The following is a 16,073-nucleotide window of genomic DNA, read 5'->3' as shown; positions in this document are numbered from 1 at the left end:
AAACAAATGCATCTCCATCATGATTGGATGAGTCAATGTGAGCCCACTTTGAACATTTTTCATAACAAATCTATTCCCCCCATTCAAGAAAACAATTTGTTTCATGGAGGCTTTTTACCCCAAATACTGTCCTTTCACATACTGGAAAGTTATTGAAAAACTTTTGTTTTAATCACCTTATCAAAATAAATGTGTTCATTTCAGGGATTTTCATTAGCGACATAAATTTGCAACTTTTAAAAAATGATTAAATATTACATTTACATTTACATTTATGCATTTGGCAGACGCTTTTACCCAAAGCGACTTACAGTGCACTTATTACAGGGACAATCCCCCTGGAGCAACCTGGAGTTAAATGTCTTGCTCAATGACACAATGGTGATAGCTGTGCGGATTGACCAGCAACCTTATGATTACCAGTTATGTGCTTTAGCCCACTACGCCACCACCACTCCATATTAGATCAAATTACCTCAAAATAAACCTTTAGCGATTACACGCAATGATCTCATGTAACAGGAATATTTTGCAGTTCATAGTGACTAACAGGTGTTTAGAAAAGTGCTGTGGGAGTTTTTTTTCTCCCCAATTTGGAATGCCCAATTCCCAATGCGCTCTAAGTCCTCGTGGTGGCGTAGTGACTCGCCTCAATCCGGGTGGCGGAGGACGAATCTCAGTTGCCTCCACGTCTGAGACCGTCAATCAGCGGATCTTATCACGTGGCTTGTTGAGCGCGTTACCATGGAGACGTAGCGCATGTGGAGGCATCATGCTATTCTCCGTGGCATCCACGCACAACTCACCACGCACCCCACCTTGAGCGAGAACCACATTATAGTGACCACGAGGAGGTTACCCCATGTGACTGTACCCTCCCTAGCAACCGGGCCAATTTGGTTGCTTAGGAGACCTGGCTGGAGTCACTCAGCATGCCCTGGATTCGAACTCGCGACTCCAGGGATGGTAGTCCACGTCAATACTCGCTGAGCTACCCAGGCCACCTGTTTTTGTTGCTTTTTAGTGTTTTGGGAGAAAATAAAATTAAAAGAGCCTTTTACAGCAGGGGGCCTTTAACGCCGTTGTTCATTGAACACACATTGACGTTTTGTGAAAACAAGTGTATTTTGTCTTATGACACTAGTTTTTTTTTTTCACTTGTTTTTCCATTTGTGTTGCTAGTACCACAAGAAAAAATACACTTATATTCACAATATATTCTTTTATTTTTTATTTTTGAAAACAAGCTTTTAAATATGATGAAACATAATGATATATATTATATACAAGCCTTAGCATATCACGTAAATGTATCTTGTTTAAAGCATGTTTAGATCATTTGACTACAGAATAAGACAAAAATGTTTTTTTTTGCAGTGTACAAAAATGTTTACTGGAACTTGGTTACTTAATGCATTTTTACTGATCGGATTGCTGTTCGATTGAATAAGCACATTCCATTTACACTTGACCCCATCAGTGTGTCTCTGCCAAACGGATATAAATCTGATCTTCAGTTCCTGCATTGTATGCAAATAAAGCGGAGCTCTGGAACACAGATTTTTGCTTTTTTGTGGTAATCAACATTATGCCACAAATGCTGTCGATTAACTTTGACATGTATTGAACCCAGAACATTTCTTTAATAAGCTAACTAATGTCCACGCTCTCTGACCTGGGCATCACAGGAACTGCACTTGGATGTTTGAGTTATATTTCACTGGCAGATTGTTCGAGATCTCCTGGTGAGGAGAGGTGTCCAAGACACACCAGCTGACCACTGGGGTTCCTCAAGGATCAGTGCTTGGACCCCTCCTCTTCTCGATGTACACAACATCACTCGGACCAGTCATTGAGGCACATGGCTTTTCCTACCACTGCTACGCAGGCCTGATGACCCTACTGTCTCAGCTCGTATCTCTGCCTGCATCTCAGACATTTCGGCCTTGATGAAGGAACGACACCTTCAGCTCAACCTTGCCAAGACAGAACTCCTTGTGATCCCAGCCAACCCATCTGTTGACCTCAACCTCACTATTCGTCTTGGTTCAACTACAGTAACACCAACCAGTACAGCCCGGATCCTTGGAGTGGTGGTACATGACCAGCTTAATTTATCTCATCAACCGCCCGGTCTTGCAGGTTCACGCTTTACAACATCAGGAAAATCAGACTTTTCCTGTCTAAATATGCTACGCAGTTCCTGGAGCAAACTCTGGTCATTTCAAGACTGGACTACTGCAATGCTCTGTTGGCTGGCTTTCCAGATAACACAATTAAGCCACTGCAGATGGTCCAGAATGCTGCAGCGCATCTGGTCTTCAATCAGTCAAAAAGGGCTCATGTCACCCCACTCTTGATTTCACTCCACTGGCTACCTGTAGCTGCCCACATCAAATTCAAGGTTTTGACTCTGGCCTTCAGGACAGCCAATGGAACTGCACCCTGTTACTTCAATTCACTTCTTCAGGTCTATGCTCCAACTGCTCTCCAACCTGGTTGTCCCATCACAAAGCGGCTCAAAGTCTATTTCATGATTGTTCACTTTCTCTGCTCCTCTGTGCTGCAATGAACTTCCAACCTCCACACGATCTGCTGTTACCTTCTCAACATTCAAGAACCAGCTGAAAACACATCTGTTCCACGAGCACTTAACCAACCCACACTAATTGCACTTACTACTGCACTTAACCTGCACTTAATGTACAAAAAAAAATCTTGTCTGTCTCTTTCTTCTTTGCTAGCATCTTTACTACTCCAGCCACTGTGAGAACTTGGCAGTCCTATACTGCAGATGTTGTTAAACTTTGTATGACAGATTGCTTGCTATGTGTCTCATTTGTAAGTCGCTTTGGATAAAAGCCTCTGCTAAATGACTAAATGTAAATGTAAAATGTAACTAATGGATTTTGGTGGTCAAATGCCACTTTGTGGCCTCAGTGGATTCCAGCACATTTGATTTCACACGTGACTGTTAGAGTGTTATATTGATCAGGTTAAATAGAGCTGATCAGTAAACGTTTTGGATGAGAATCCCATTCAGAGATCCAAATATACACTGCGATGTGGTGGCACATGTCAAAGACAGCACAGGAAATGTCACGACAGGTTCACTAATGAGCTTTGTTTTTAAAGAGCGATATTTGCCCCCTGGGGTTGATGTAATGCAATATAATTTTATGAAATGCATCAAATGCTTGATATCAGAACAGAGGAGTTTACTGCAGGGGCATTTTTTGCCCCACATTGTGCATAATTTTTTCCTATCCAAGTTTAATGTGTTGTAACAGTTAAGTAAGCTATTATTGGATGATTTCACTGAAAAGTATAACATTTTAATGACTTTGTAGCACTTTAAATGTTTTGAGTTCGGGATGGGACTATCTGTTTGTCGGACCAATGGAAGACAGAGGGAGTATTCAGGAAAGCAAACAGTGTTTATTTTTTCAGTTCTGTTCGGTGACTCTAGTGGTGAAGAAATTAAATACCGAGGATTATTGTCACTCTCGGACCCTGGTTAATATCTGACACTCTGCCATGGTCGGAACTACTTCCAACATTTCTGTGGTTTGTAGAGTCGAGTGCAGTGTTGCTTTTCACTCCTTTTGCAAATGGAAACCTCATGGCCTCCTGGCGTTCGGGTATGAAAAGGTCTTTATGTAACTTAAGTGGCACATTCGAGTTCTTCATACTTTGCACACTGTGACCGCTGAGAGCAAGGAGAGGTTATTAATGGACTCAGTACCAAACATTCGCTGATCCAGACGTGTTGAAAGGTCCTCTTCCGTTTTTCTAACGTGTTTCTTGGTTTTATTGCAGGTCCACACCAAGTTCCACTGTCGTCAGGCCCACACGCCCGGAACGGACACTTCCTGTCTCACCTTCTCCTATGACGGACTAACTCTGGCATCACGGGGAGGTGAGATCTCACTGAGTTTGCTTATGCTTCTTACTGGGTATTATGATGGTATCTGGGTAGACATGAGCTAATTTTGGGAAGTTGACATGTCCTGCGGTTTCATATGCTTTACGCCATTCTCCATCCAAAGCAATTTTGTAATTATTATGTATGCTCATATTAATCGAGAAACTACATGTAACATTTGTGCTTGAAAAAATGTATTTGTCGCACAGCAGAACCGTTTGAAATGAAATAATGAAGAAAAAATGATGTGTTGGATTTACTTAAAATATATATGTAGCATTATTTAATCACAAGTTTTAAGTAAATTCAACTTAAGGCCATTTTATGTCAGCATAACTAGAAAATCTTTGTTATACACAAATCTATCAGTTCATTCAGCTTTATTTACTTAAAAAGGTGTCACATGAGTAAGATTTAACGTCAGTTCAAATGAACATTTCTGTCATAGTTTCTACTTAATTTAATTAAGCATGCACCAGGAAAAATGGCATGGATTGAACAGGATCCAACTTTACCAAAGGGAACAATAATCACCCTAATGGTGACTTTACACAAAACTAATTATGGTTAAACAACATCAAAAATACTATAAAGAGCTCTAAATTCTTAATATCAAGCAATTTAATGCCATAATAAGTTCCGTTTGAACATACAAACATGCTTAAATTATTTAAGAACGAGAGATTATAGTATTACCCACAACCTCAGTTCTGTACTGGGTTATTAGTACTTACAATCTTAATTTTATGGATTTGTAAGTCAAAGAAGTTAAGGGAATAACAATTATTCATTTACTCTATGTATCACTCTTTATGTTCACCTTATAATTGATATTTTGTGTTGTACACTTTAATGCAAATTAAGTAAAGTTAAAAATGCTATAGATATGTACGTTTCTGAGTAGAAGCGATTTATTTTCATACGTTATGGTTGTCATAAAATAATGTTTTTTTCGTGTAAAAAGATAATGAAAAATGGTGACCAGTTACAACAACTTAAATATACACACATTTTACTTATACAAATTTCACGTATAAAATGTACATTAATTTTAACCTTTAATTTTAATATCATATTTGCGTCATTATCAGTGGACTGACTGTTGTATTATTAAGGAGTTAAGCTCAATATAAAAGAGTTAATGTTAATTTTTGTTTATTTTAATAGATTTTTCAATCAAATTATTATCTTTAATTTTTTATTTGGAATGCCCAATTCTCACTACTTAGTAGGTCCTCGTGGTGGCGCGGTTACTCACCTCAATCCGGGTGGCGGAGGACAAGTCTCAGTTGCCTCCGCTTCTGAGACCGTCAATCCGTGCATCTTATCATGTGACTCGTTGTGCATGACATCGCAGAGACTCACAGCATGTGGAGGCTCATGCTACTCTCCACGATCCACGCACAACTTACCACACGCCCCATTGAGAGCGAGAACCACTAATCACGACCACGAGGAGGTTACCCCATGTGACTCTACCCTCCCTAGCAACCGGGCCAATTTGGTTGCTTAGGAGACCTGGCTGGAGTCACTCAGCACGCCCTGGATTCGAACTCACGACTCCAGGTGTGGTAATCAGCGTCTTTACTCGTCAGAGTCAGAGCCATCTGTTTAATGATGTTAGTTTCACCATTTTGAATCTTTTGTTTTTAATATAAAATGAACACTGTAGAATATTAAAGAACAAAAGGCTCAAAATAGTACAACCAAAATTATTTAAAAAAAATAATAATAAATTAAATTATAATATAATATATTTTATTATTATATTATATTATGTAATTTTAAAATAAATGTAATTATGAAATGTGAGACTAATCGTTCATTCGTTATCTTTTCATTTCCATCAGTTTCCAAATAAAAAGAGATAAAAAGATTACCACAAGATTGTTTCATATAAACAATTGAATATCCAGCAAAAATAACAATATTGTGTTGTATACTGTTATCATGATATGCACTTACTCATACTGTGATGCACGATTTCGGTCACACTGCTGACGCTTATTTTGGATCAGCCTTGACATTATTGAATTTCCAGACACAAAGTGTAGCTGTATCCAAACACTAAAGCTCTTGTGTTTTCTGTGACCTTTGAGAGAGCAAAACCTTGCCACACATCCTGTAGATGACACTGATAAACATACAGACACTCAGCTTTGACCCCGACACAAACCTTTCTTTGACGAAATGGCCCGACGTTCACATGGACGTCACTGTCGTTTAGAGATTCACACTTTGAAGAGTGTTAATCAGCACATGCATGGAGATCCCCGTGTGCATTATACACGCACTGCGACCAATCAGAGTCACGTATGAGCGTGACTCACACCACCGTCAGCGCAGCCGTCCTCTGATTCAAACACACGTGCAGTGATGCTGATTCAGTCGTTTACTCCTCTGTAGTCACATGCTTTGAAGGTGCATTGGATTCATTTTTCATATTACTCATTTGAGTAGTTTCTGATGTTCGTTCAATGATTTCCAATGCTTGTTTTGTCTGTTTTGTGTAATTTCAGGCGATGACACTCTGAAGACGTGGGACATTCGGAATTTTAGGAAACCTCTCAGTGTTGTTAATGGTTTGAACACCTTCTTTCCAATGTAAGGAAACTATTGAAATGGAACATCTCCTCCAGGGTTAGATTGGGAGACAAAGTTTTACCATGAATTTCATGATTCTTGCGGCACACTGAACATAGGTTTTACCATAAATATCTATATATTGATTAGTATTATTATTGACTTATATATGGGTTATGTTGCACATTAATAGACCTGATCAATCCATGCTATGACCCACTGACTGATGTAACTGATGATGCATTAAAATAGTTATAAAACACGAAACACAACTCATTTACTCTCTGTGTGCTTATCTTTATGCAGCTGGATCGTAAACAGGCCAATAGCAATAACAAAAATGCGTTTTATTTTTCAGGAAACAAAGTTTATGCAATATTTGAGATCATTTTTTCACTCATTTTTATAGAAAAGATAAACGTCATTCATTTCAGTAAAGACCGAAAAATCTGTGTTGCATTTTTTCAAAGTATTTCCCACAACTGCTGATATTAAGGCCCTGTTAGGCAATGCAATTTGGGCTATGCCAGTGTTAGGAACTCAGGAACTTTTATTGGTTTTAAATAGTTTTCCTGTGTGAATATGCACTAGACGGACGACTTTGACAGCTTTGAAGCGTTTCGCTGTTATTTAGCGTCTCGTGCAGGAGCGCCACGTTTTTTTTGTAGAAAAAAAGAACTTCAATAGTTAAAAACATGTTTCAAGACACTTACGTTCTGTTCTATTTGTTGCGCCACATCTAGCTTTTTTGTAGTGCAAGGACGCGTTAGATGTGAACGGCCCCTTATTCTTGTATCCTCTTTGATCTGATGACAAAGATGGGAGTGTGAAACTTTGTGGAACTAAGTATTATCGGGGTTGTTTTTTATTTTCAAATTAAATATATTGTACAGCAATAATGTAATATTTTAAAGGAGATTTATTTGTTTAATTTTGGCTTCTTTTTTTTTCGGGAAAAGTCCCAACTCTCCAAATGTTTTTTATTTTTATTTTTTTTTTTTTTTTTGAACCAAAAAAACTCGTAGGAAATTATCTATAAAATTTTAACGAATTGTGTTCCAAAGATCAGTTTACATTCTTTTGGTAACATTTGTCTTATAGGCTGTATATAATTCATTATAAATGTATTCATAATGCCTTAAAGTAGTATACTATAATAAAGCGTCATATATTTTAATTAGTAATTTTAACTACAGTTATTAAAGCAGTAATTCAGGCCATGCATTATAGTGATTTTACCACAAGTAAAGGTGCTGACACACCACACTTCACACTCCTTTCACTCCCATTTAAATGCATCCGAATATGGCATGGGAGACTGGAAATGCAAACTCATGCAAAGAAATTTCACATTCCGCTGCAGACAAAAGTTCAAGTTTGGAGAACTCTGAACTGCGTATCTAGATGCAGAGACGAGTGAACAATAGAAGTTTGAAATGTTTTGGACTTCTTGGCTCAATGCAAAGAATACATATTTCAGAGTTGCATGTTTTTATTGATGTAGGAAAGTGAGTGACAATATATTTTAACATTTTAAAATATAATGTAAATTGTTATTTGTGATTTATTATCATATCCTGCCCGTTGCGGTGCCTAAAATAATTTTGCATGCTGAAAGTCTAGCATTTAGGCATGGTGTGATGCAAACAATGAACCCTGGTAAAATCACTGTAACTCACAGCCTTGAGTGGCTTATTTATTTATTTTAGAAAACGGCAATATGATAAAATACACCAATTGTATTTGACCAGTTTGATATGCAAATGTATAAATGATATAAAGTAGGTTATATAACTTATTGATGATTATACCATTAAAGAGAATAATGCATTATAATACAGTATATTATAACACAATACAACACATTCATTTGGATGTTGAATGTTTATTGGATATTTTAATGCAATATACGCTCTATAAGTATTAGTATGCATTAAAGCTTTCATTACAGTTATTTATAAGATTTATAAGAACATTAGAGTAGCTAAGCGAGTACTGGCGCTGACTATCACACCTGGAGTCGTGAGTTCGAATCCAGGGCGTGCTGAGTGACTCCAGACAGGTCTCCTAAGCAACCAAATTGGCCGGGTTGCTAGGGAGAGTAGAGTCACATGGGGTAACCTCCTCGTGGTCGCGATTAGTGGTTCTCGCTCTCAATGGGGCGTGTGGTAAGTTGTGCGTGGATTGTGGAGAGTAGCATGAACCTCCACATGCTGTGAGTCTCCGCGGTGTCATGCACAACGAGTCACGTGATAAGATGCACGGATTGACTGTCTCAGAAACGGAGGCAACTGAGACTTGTCCTCCACCACCCGGATTGAGGCGAGTAACCGTGCCACCATGAGGACCTACTAAGTAGTGGGAATTGGGCATTCCAAATCTGGGGAGAAAAGGGGATAAAATAAATGTAAAAAAAAAAATTTAATCAGTCTTTGTACGTATCTCTCGTGTTTTTATTCCTTTTAAAACAGGACAGATTGCTGTTTCAGTCCAGATGATAAACTCCTCGTCACGGGCACCTCTGTAAAGAAAGACAAAGGCAACGGGAAACTGGTGTTCTTTGAGAGAGAATCGCTTAAAAAAGCCTACGAGATTGAAGTCACCAATGCGGTATGTTTACCACAGTGTTCTTTTTCCATAAACACAGAATGAAACATCAGCCTTTGTTGTGTCTGACAGATTTAACAGAGGGCTTTAAGTTAATTTCTTAATTGTGCAGTTACTCAGAGGTGCTCAGCAGAGGATCCGACTCATTAACTCTAACAAACGAGTTCAGACACAGTTTATGTGCAGTGAAATGTTTGTACTACTAATTATGGTGTTTGCGCAGCAGCACTGCATTAATATTCCACAAACATTCTGGTGATGGTTTCTAAACTTCAATCCCCAAGTATTAAACTTCTGCAAATAATTCAGCCCAAAGCACTTAACTTACAGACTTAAACATTGTTTTGTAGATCATTTCAGCCTCAGATGTGATCTATTTTTCATTTTTTGTTAACTGGATACTTTTTAATTATACTTTTTGTAATGCACTTTTTGACATGTGAAAATCTCCCATTGATTTGCATTGATAGAATGTTCAACATTCAAAATGTAACAACAAGAACAGTCTGAATTTGATTGGTCTTCTTTCTTACATCTTTATGCATACTGAGTTGTGATTGGTCTTGTCTTTATTGCATAGATTTAGTCATTTAGACCTCATTTTCACAGTTAAAGCACCATGTGTTGATTCTCGTGCAAGATGCGGGTTGAGCGTCATGACTGTGGCAAAGTCATAGCATCGACCTCGACAAGACTTTAACATGCATCTCTTGAGAGGGTTCGACTCACACGAGTCGCACTGAGAGCTCTCTGTGAGGTCAGAGCTCATGCTGAGATGGGCGACTATAGAAAGCTCTTGGATGTGTGACAGCTGAAAGCTCCCGTGGCCATCCGTGATGGAATGTGCTTTTCAGTGAGTTTGTCATGAAAGCTTGTGGTTGTTCGTTTTCTGCGCACCCGTCCCTGAGCCCCAGCACTCTACATCGCTCTGTCTGTAGTCATAACACCGTAAGCGCTAATGGTAGATCTTAGAACTGACAGGATTTTTATGGTCCTGCATCAAAAAAGAAGGCAAGTATTAATGGAATAGTACGGATGACTTAGAGGACAGGGAGGGAATTTATTTTCTGAAATAGGTTTGCAATTCCTCACAACTGTTTTGCGTTCTCTCACAATAAATGTTGTGTTCCTTCTCAAGATGTTTTGCATCCCTGTAATATGTTTTGCATTCCCTTATAATAGTTTTAATTTCTCACTAAACGTTTTGCATTCACTTGCAATGTTTTGCATTCCCTCGTAATAGTTTTGCGTTCCCTCGCAATATGTTTTGCGTTCCATGTCTTTTCCGTTCCCTTACAATATGTTTTGTGTTCCCACGTAATAGTTTTCCGTTCCTTTACAATATTTTGTGTTCCCGGTTAATAGTTTAGCGTTCCCTTGCAAAAGTTTTATGTTCTCTCTCAAAAAGTCTTTCGTTCTATCACAATATGTTTTGCATTCCCTCATAAAAGTTTTGTGTTCTCTCTCAAAAAGTGTTGTGTTCCCTCACAATATGCTTTGCATTCCCTCATAATTGTTTTCCGTTCCTTTACAATATTTTGTGTTCCCGATTAATAGTTTAGCGTTCCCTTGCAAAAGTTTTATGTTCTCTCTCAAAAAGTTTTTCGTTCTATCACAATATGTTTTGCATTCCCTCATAATAGTTTTGCGTTAACTTGCAGTGTCTTTTGCATTCCATCGCAATGTCTTTTGCGTTCAATCGCAGTGTCTTTTGCGTTCCATCGCAATGACTTTTTCATTCCCTTACAATATGTTTTGTGTTCCTTTGTAATAGTTTAGCGTTCCCTTTCAAAAGTTTTGCGTTCTCTCTCAAAAAGTTTTGCGTTCCCTCACAATATGTATTGCATTCCCTTATAATAGTTTTGCGTTCCATCGCAATGTCTTTTGCGTTCCCTCGCAATATGTTTTGCGTTCCATCGCAATGACTTTTTCATTCCCTTACAATATGTTTTTTGTTCCCAAGTAATAGTTTTTCATTCCCTTGCAACAGATTTGTTCCTTCACAGTATGTTTTGTATTCCAACATTATAGTTTTGCGTTCCCTCGCAATATGTTTTGCGTTCCATTGCAATGTCTTTTTCATTCCCTTACAATATGTTTTGTGTTCCTTTGTAATAGTTTAGCGTTCCCTTTCAAAAGTTTTGAGTTCTCTCTCAAAAAGTTTTGCGTTCCCTCACAATATGTATTGCATTCCCTTATAATAGTTTTGCGTTCCATCGCAATGTCTTTTGCGTTCCCTCGCAATATGTTTTGTGTTCCCACGTAATAGCTTTTCATTCCCTTGCAACAGATTTGTGTTTCCCTACAGCATGTTTTATGTTCCCACATTATAGTTTTGCATTCCCTTGCAGTATGTTTTGCGTTCCATCGCAATGTCTTTTCCGTTCCAAAAAATATGTTTTGTGTTCTCTCAAAAAGTGTTGTGTTCCCTCACAATATGTTTTGCCTTCCCTCATAATTGTTTTGCGTTCCCTCGCAAAAGTTTTTTGTTCTCTCTCAAAAAGTGTTGCATTCCCTCACAATATGTTTTGCATTCCCTCTTCCCTCGCAATGTTTTGCATTCATCGCAATGTCTTTTCCATTCCCTTACAATATGTTTTGTGTTCACGCTTAATAGTTTAGCATTCCCTTGCAAAAGTTTTGCGTTCTCTCTCAAAAAGTTTTGCGTTCCATCACAATATATGTTTTGCATTCCCTCATAATAATTTTGCGTTCCCTTGCAATGTTTTGCGTTCCATCGCAATGTATTTTGCGTTCCCTTACAATATGTTTTGTGTTCCCACGTAATAGTTTTTCATTCCCTTGCAACAGATTTGTGTTCCCTCACAGTATGTTTTGTGTTCCCACATTATAGTTTTGCGTTCCCTTGCAATATGTTTTGCGTTCCATCGCAATGTCTTTTTCGTTCCCTTTCAATATGTTTTGTGTTCCCACATAATAGTTTAGCGTTCCCTTGCAAAAGTTTTGCGTTCTCTCTCAAAAAGTTTTGCATTCCCTCACAATATGTTTTGCATTCCCTCAAAATAGTTTTGCGTTCCCTTGCAATGTTTTGCGTTCCATTGCGATGTCTTTTGTTTTCCCTTACAATATGTTTTGTGTTCCGACATAATAGTTTTTCATTCCCTCACAACAGATTTTCAGAAGACTTGAAATATAGCCCACAAGTTGTATGGACTACTTTCATGGTGCTTTTTTGTCTTTTCTGGAGCTTGACAGTATAAATCACCATCCACTTTCTTTGTATGGAAAAGAGCTGCACATCTCAATTGAGTGAATAAATGATCACAGAATTTTCATTTTTGGGTGAACTGTCACTTTAACTGTAATCAGTCAGGGGTTTCCACCTTTATCAGTTTGTGTTCTGAACAGCTCTCGTTTGGTGAAAATACCTTCGGACTGTCCAGGAGACTGAACTTATTTATAGCTGACGTGCACTTCGGCGAGCTATTTACTGTGTTTATCCAGTGCGTCTCTCCTCAAGACGGCTGAAGAATTTAAGTGCTGTCTTTTATGAAATGGTACACCAGGCGGCTCTGTGAAAGGAAGAGCTAGCAATCATTCGAGTGTAAACATTGGACATAACCCTGCAGCGGGGTCGCGCTATGCGTGGTTAGCTGGACGCATTTCCACGCTAGAAAGAGTAAATACTCCAGGGGTGGCTCTTGACTTTCACAAGGTGCAAAAATCAGGTGAGGCATCTGCCTTCTCCAGAATTCCTACCGGACCATCTGGCTTCAACATTTGGAATGTGGCTGACCTTGTTTGATGCCCGAAAACTAAAATAGAACCAGTACTCTTCAGATTTAATGATATAGTGTTTATTTAAGTGTTTTATAACGTCTTGGACTTGCACAGAAAGGCTTATGCCTGACTTTGTTTAACTTTGAGCTAAAAGCAGAATTACCCTTAAAATTTCAGACAGTCTCCAGGTGTCTTCTGTTCATATTTGAGACTGTTTTCACACTTGGTTCAGCAATTTGGATCTGAATCTGCATTCGATTCCACCTCCCTCTCCCCACAGGTGTCTATTCACATTGTACATTTGGGTCTGAATCATGGTATGTTTGAGATATCAACTTGAGTACCACCATGATTACTAGAGGCAGCTGTTTACTTCTGTTGCTAGTAGAGTTCAACCGATATTGCATTTTGCCAATACTGATAATTAAGGTGGTGGAAAAGGCTGATAACCGATTGGCAGTTAGTGGATAAAATCTATTTATTGAATGCTAAAAAAAATAAAATTATGCTTAATCTTTCCTTACTGTGACGAGCACAGAAATTGAGGCAACAGAAGTCCAAAATTAATAAAATCCCAGATGCAGTTTATAGTGCAATCAAAATCCCAATAATAAATTCACTCTTACATTCACATTTAGTCATTTAGCGGAGGCTTTTATCCAAAGCAATCTGTCATACAAAGTTTAACAACATCTGCAGTACAAGACTGCCAAGTTCTCACAGTGGCTGGAGTAGTAAAGATGCAAGCGAAGAAGAAAGAGACAGACAAGATTTTCTTTTGTACATTAAGTGCAGGTTAAGTGCAGTAGTAAGTGCAATTAGTGTGGGTTGGTTAAGTGCTCGTGGAACAGATGTGTTTTCAGCTGGTTCTTGAATGTTGAGAAGGTAACAGCAGATCGTGTGGAGGTTGGAAGTTCATTGCAGCACAGAGGAGCAGAGAAAGTGAACAATCATGAAATAGACTTTGAGCCGCTTTGTGATGGGACAACCAGGTTGGAGAGCAGTTGGAGCATAGACCTGAAGAAGTGAATTGAAGTAACAGGGTGCGGTTCCATTGGCTGTCCTGAAGGCCAGAGTCAAAACCTTGAATTTGATGTGGGCAGCTACAGGTAGCCAGTGGAGTGAAATCAAGAGTGGGGTGACATGAGCCCTTTTTGGCTGATTAAAGACCAGATGCGCTGCAGCATTCTGGACCATCTGCAGTGGCTTAATTGTGTTAGCTGGAAGGCCAGCCAACAGAGCATTGCAGTAGTCCAGTCTTGAAATGACCAGAGTTTGCTCCAGGAACTGCGTAGCATATTCAGACAGTCATCCTCAATGTATTACAGTATGAACACTATGAAGTTAACATTGTCATATAGGCTAATAAATACTGTTTGAGCAGTAATTCATAAACAGTAGATCATCAGTGATTGCCTTGTTATAATTGTTCGGTAATCCAGTATTATATAAAAACAAATGAAGTGTGTGTGTGTGTGTGTGTGTGTGTGTGTATTTGTGCACATTTGCCTGCTAATAAACACTTGTGTTCTTTCCGTGGCGCAAGTGTTCAGCGTTGCTGAATATTCTGTATGTTGACAGCTAGCTTTGTTTAGGAAAGAGCCAAAGATTGAAGAATATTCCTTAATGTCACTTTAGTCTTTGCTATAACTGCTGTAAATGTGCTGAAGTACAATCTGACTCATAAAAAACATTACCATTGTTTTCATTCCTCTTTTTGCTGAAACAGTTGAGCTACACATAAATACATTTGTGTTAAAGGAATAGTTCACCCAAAAATGAACATTGTCATCATTTACTCAGCCTCTTGATGCTCCATACCGAAGAATATTCGCCTCAGTCCCCATTCACTTGCTTTGCATCCTTTTTCCATACAATGAAGGTGAATGGTGACTGAGGCTAACATTCTGTCAAACATCTCCTTTTGTGTTCCACAGTAAATAGAAAGTTTGGAACACCATGAGTGTGAGGTAAATGATTACTGTTTCTTTAAGAGTGCATTGTTTGTTTCACAGATGCAAACAGCCTCGTCTGCTGGGTCATGATGGAGGTGTAAAACAGGCTAGCTGTGGGAGCCGTGTGTACATGTTCCAGCACATCATAACCGTCACCTGTTGGGTTACTTTTCAAAGATATCTTGTGTGGCATGATTGCAAGTTATCATTGGCGTGCTGGCAGAATGAACATATCTGCACACACATGTACTGTGCCGATTGCATGTAGGGGTCGTGAATAAAGAATTTACCGTAACTGTTACAGTTCAGATTCCACTTAAAGGAATATTCCGTGTTAAATACAAGTTCAGCTCAATCGACAGCATTTGTGTCATAATGTATATTACCACAAAAATGTATTTTGTCTCGTCCCTCCTTTTCTTTAATAAAAGCACAAATGTGTGTTCCAGTGAGACACTTACAATGGAAGTCAATGGGGTCAATCTGTAAACATTAAAATACTCACTGTTTCAAAAGTATAGACACAAGACGTTAGTAATATGCGTGTTAGTGTGATAAAATCGCTTGCTAATCTTTTCTGTGTAAAGTAATATCAGTTTTACAACATGGTTGCCATGACGATGTAACAGTGTAAACCATGTGATCTCGCAGAAATTTAAACAACTTTACGCTCACATGATACATGAGTTTTAAGAGAAGAATTAATGTAAGTGCTTTTATAAGATTATAAGCTTCACATTTCTGCCTCCAAAAATTGACCCCATTGACTTCCATTGTAAGTGCCTCACTGGAACACAGATTTGTGCTTTTTTTTAAAGAAAAGGACGGATGAGTCGAAATTGAGCTTATCTTGTGCTGAACCCAGAATATTCCTTTAATGATTGCAATTCCTGAACGATTTGCTATTTTGAGGAAGCACAATAATTCGTCCTAACTATGTACGTTACAAAAAACAACACTATTTTGCATATTTTTATGTTTTGTTTTTGTTGTATTTATTACAACAAAACTATGATATACTATGCATTGTCGTATGAACAAAGTACACATTAGACAATAACAGTTCTTGGTTAATTTAGACTAGGACATGATGAAAGTAATGATTCTTCTGGACTACTTCATTGAAATAAACCTGCTCAAAAGAGTCATTCATTTGAGAACTGGACTAAACTTGTCACGCTTTATTATTCATTGTATTTGCAACCAGCAAGGACATCGCAAAGATGTGTTTTCTATTTACATTTTGTAATATAAACTTTTTT

At 38.3% G+C, this 16,073-nt stretch overlaps 1 protein-coding gene across 1 annotated transcript in view; it reads left to right on the top strand.

Moving 5' to 3' along the window:
* The window catches only part of LOC127433073 (WD repeat-containing protein 70-like), an 85,326-nt gene that overhangs the window by 52,792 nt on the left and 16,461 nt on the right, over nt 1-16,073 (top strand). Inside the window, exons 11-13 of the mRNA XM_051684719.1 lie at nt 3,820-3,919; nt 6,445-6,529; nt 8,980-9,118. Of these exons, the coding sequence (XP_051540679.1) occupies nt 3,820-3,919; nt 6,445-6,529; nt 8,980-9,118 (324 nt within the window). The remainder of the gene's footprint in view (nt 1-3,819; nt 3,920-6,444; nt 6,530-8,979; nt 9,119-16,073) is intronic.

Source organism: Myxocyprinus asiaticus, chromosome 42 (genome assembly GCF_019703515.2).
Source record: "Myxocyprinus asiaticus isolate MX2 ecotype Aquarium Trade chromosome 42, UBuf_Myxa_2, whole genome shotgun sequence".
NCBI classification, from domain to species: domain Eukaryota; kingdom Metazoa; phylum Chordata; class Actinopteri; order Cypriniformes; family Catostomidae; genus Myxocyprinus; species Myxocyprinus asiaticus.
The sequence above is the reverse complement of the archived record's forward strand: the minus strand, read 5'-3'. Positions and strand labels throughout refer to the sequence as shown.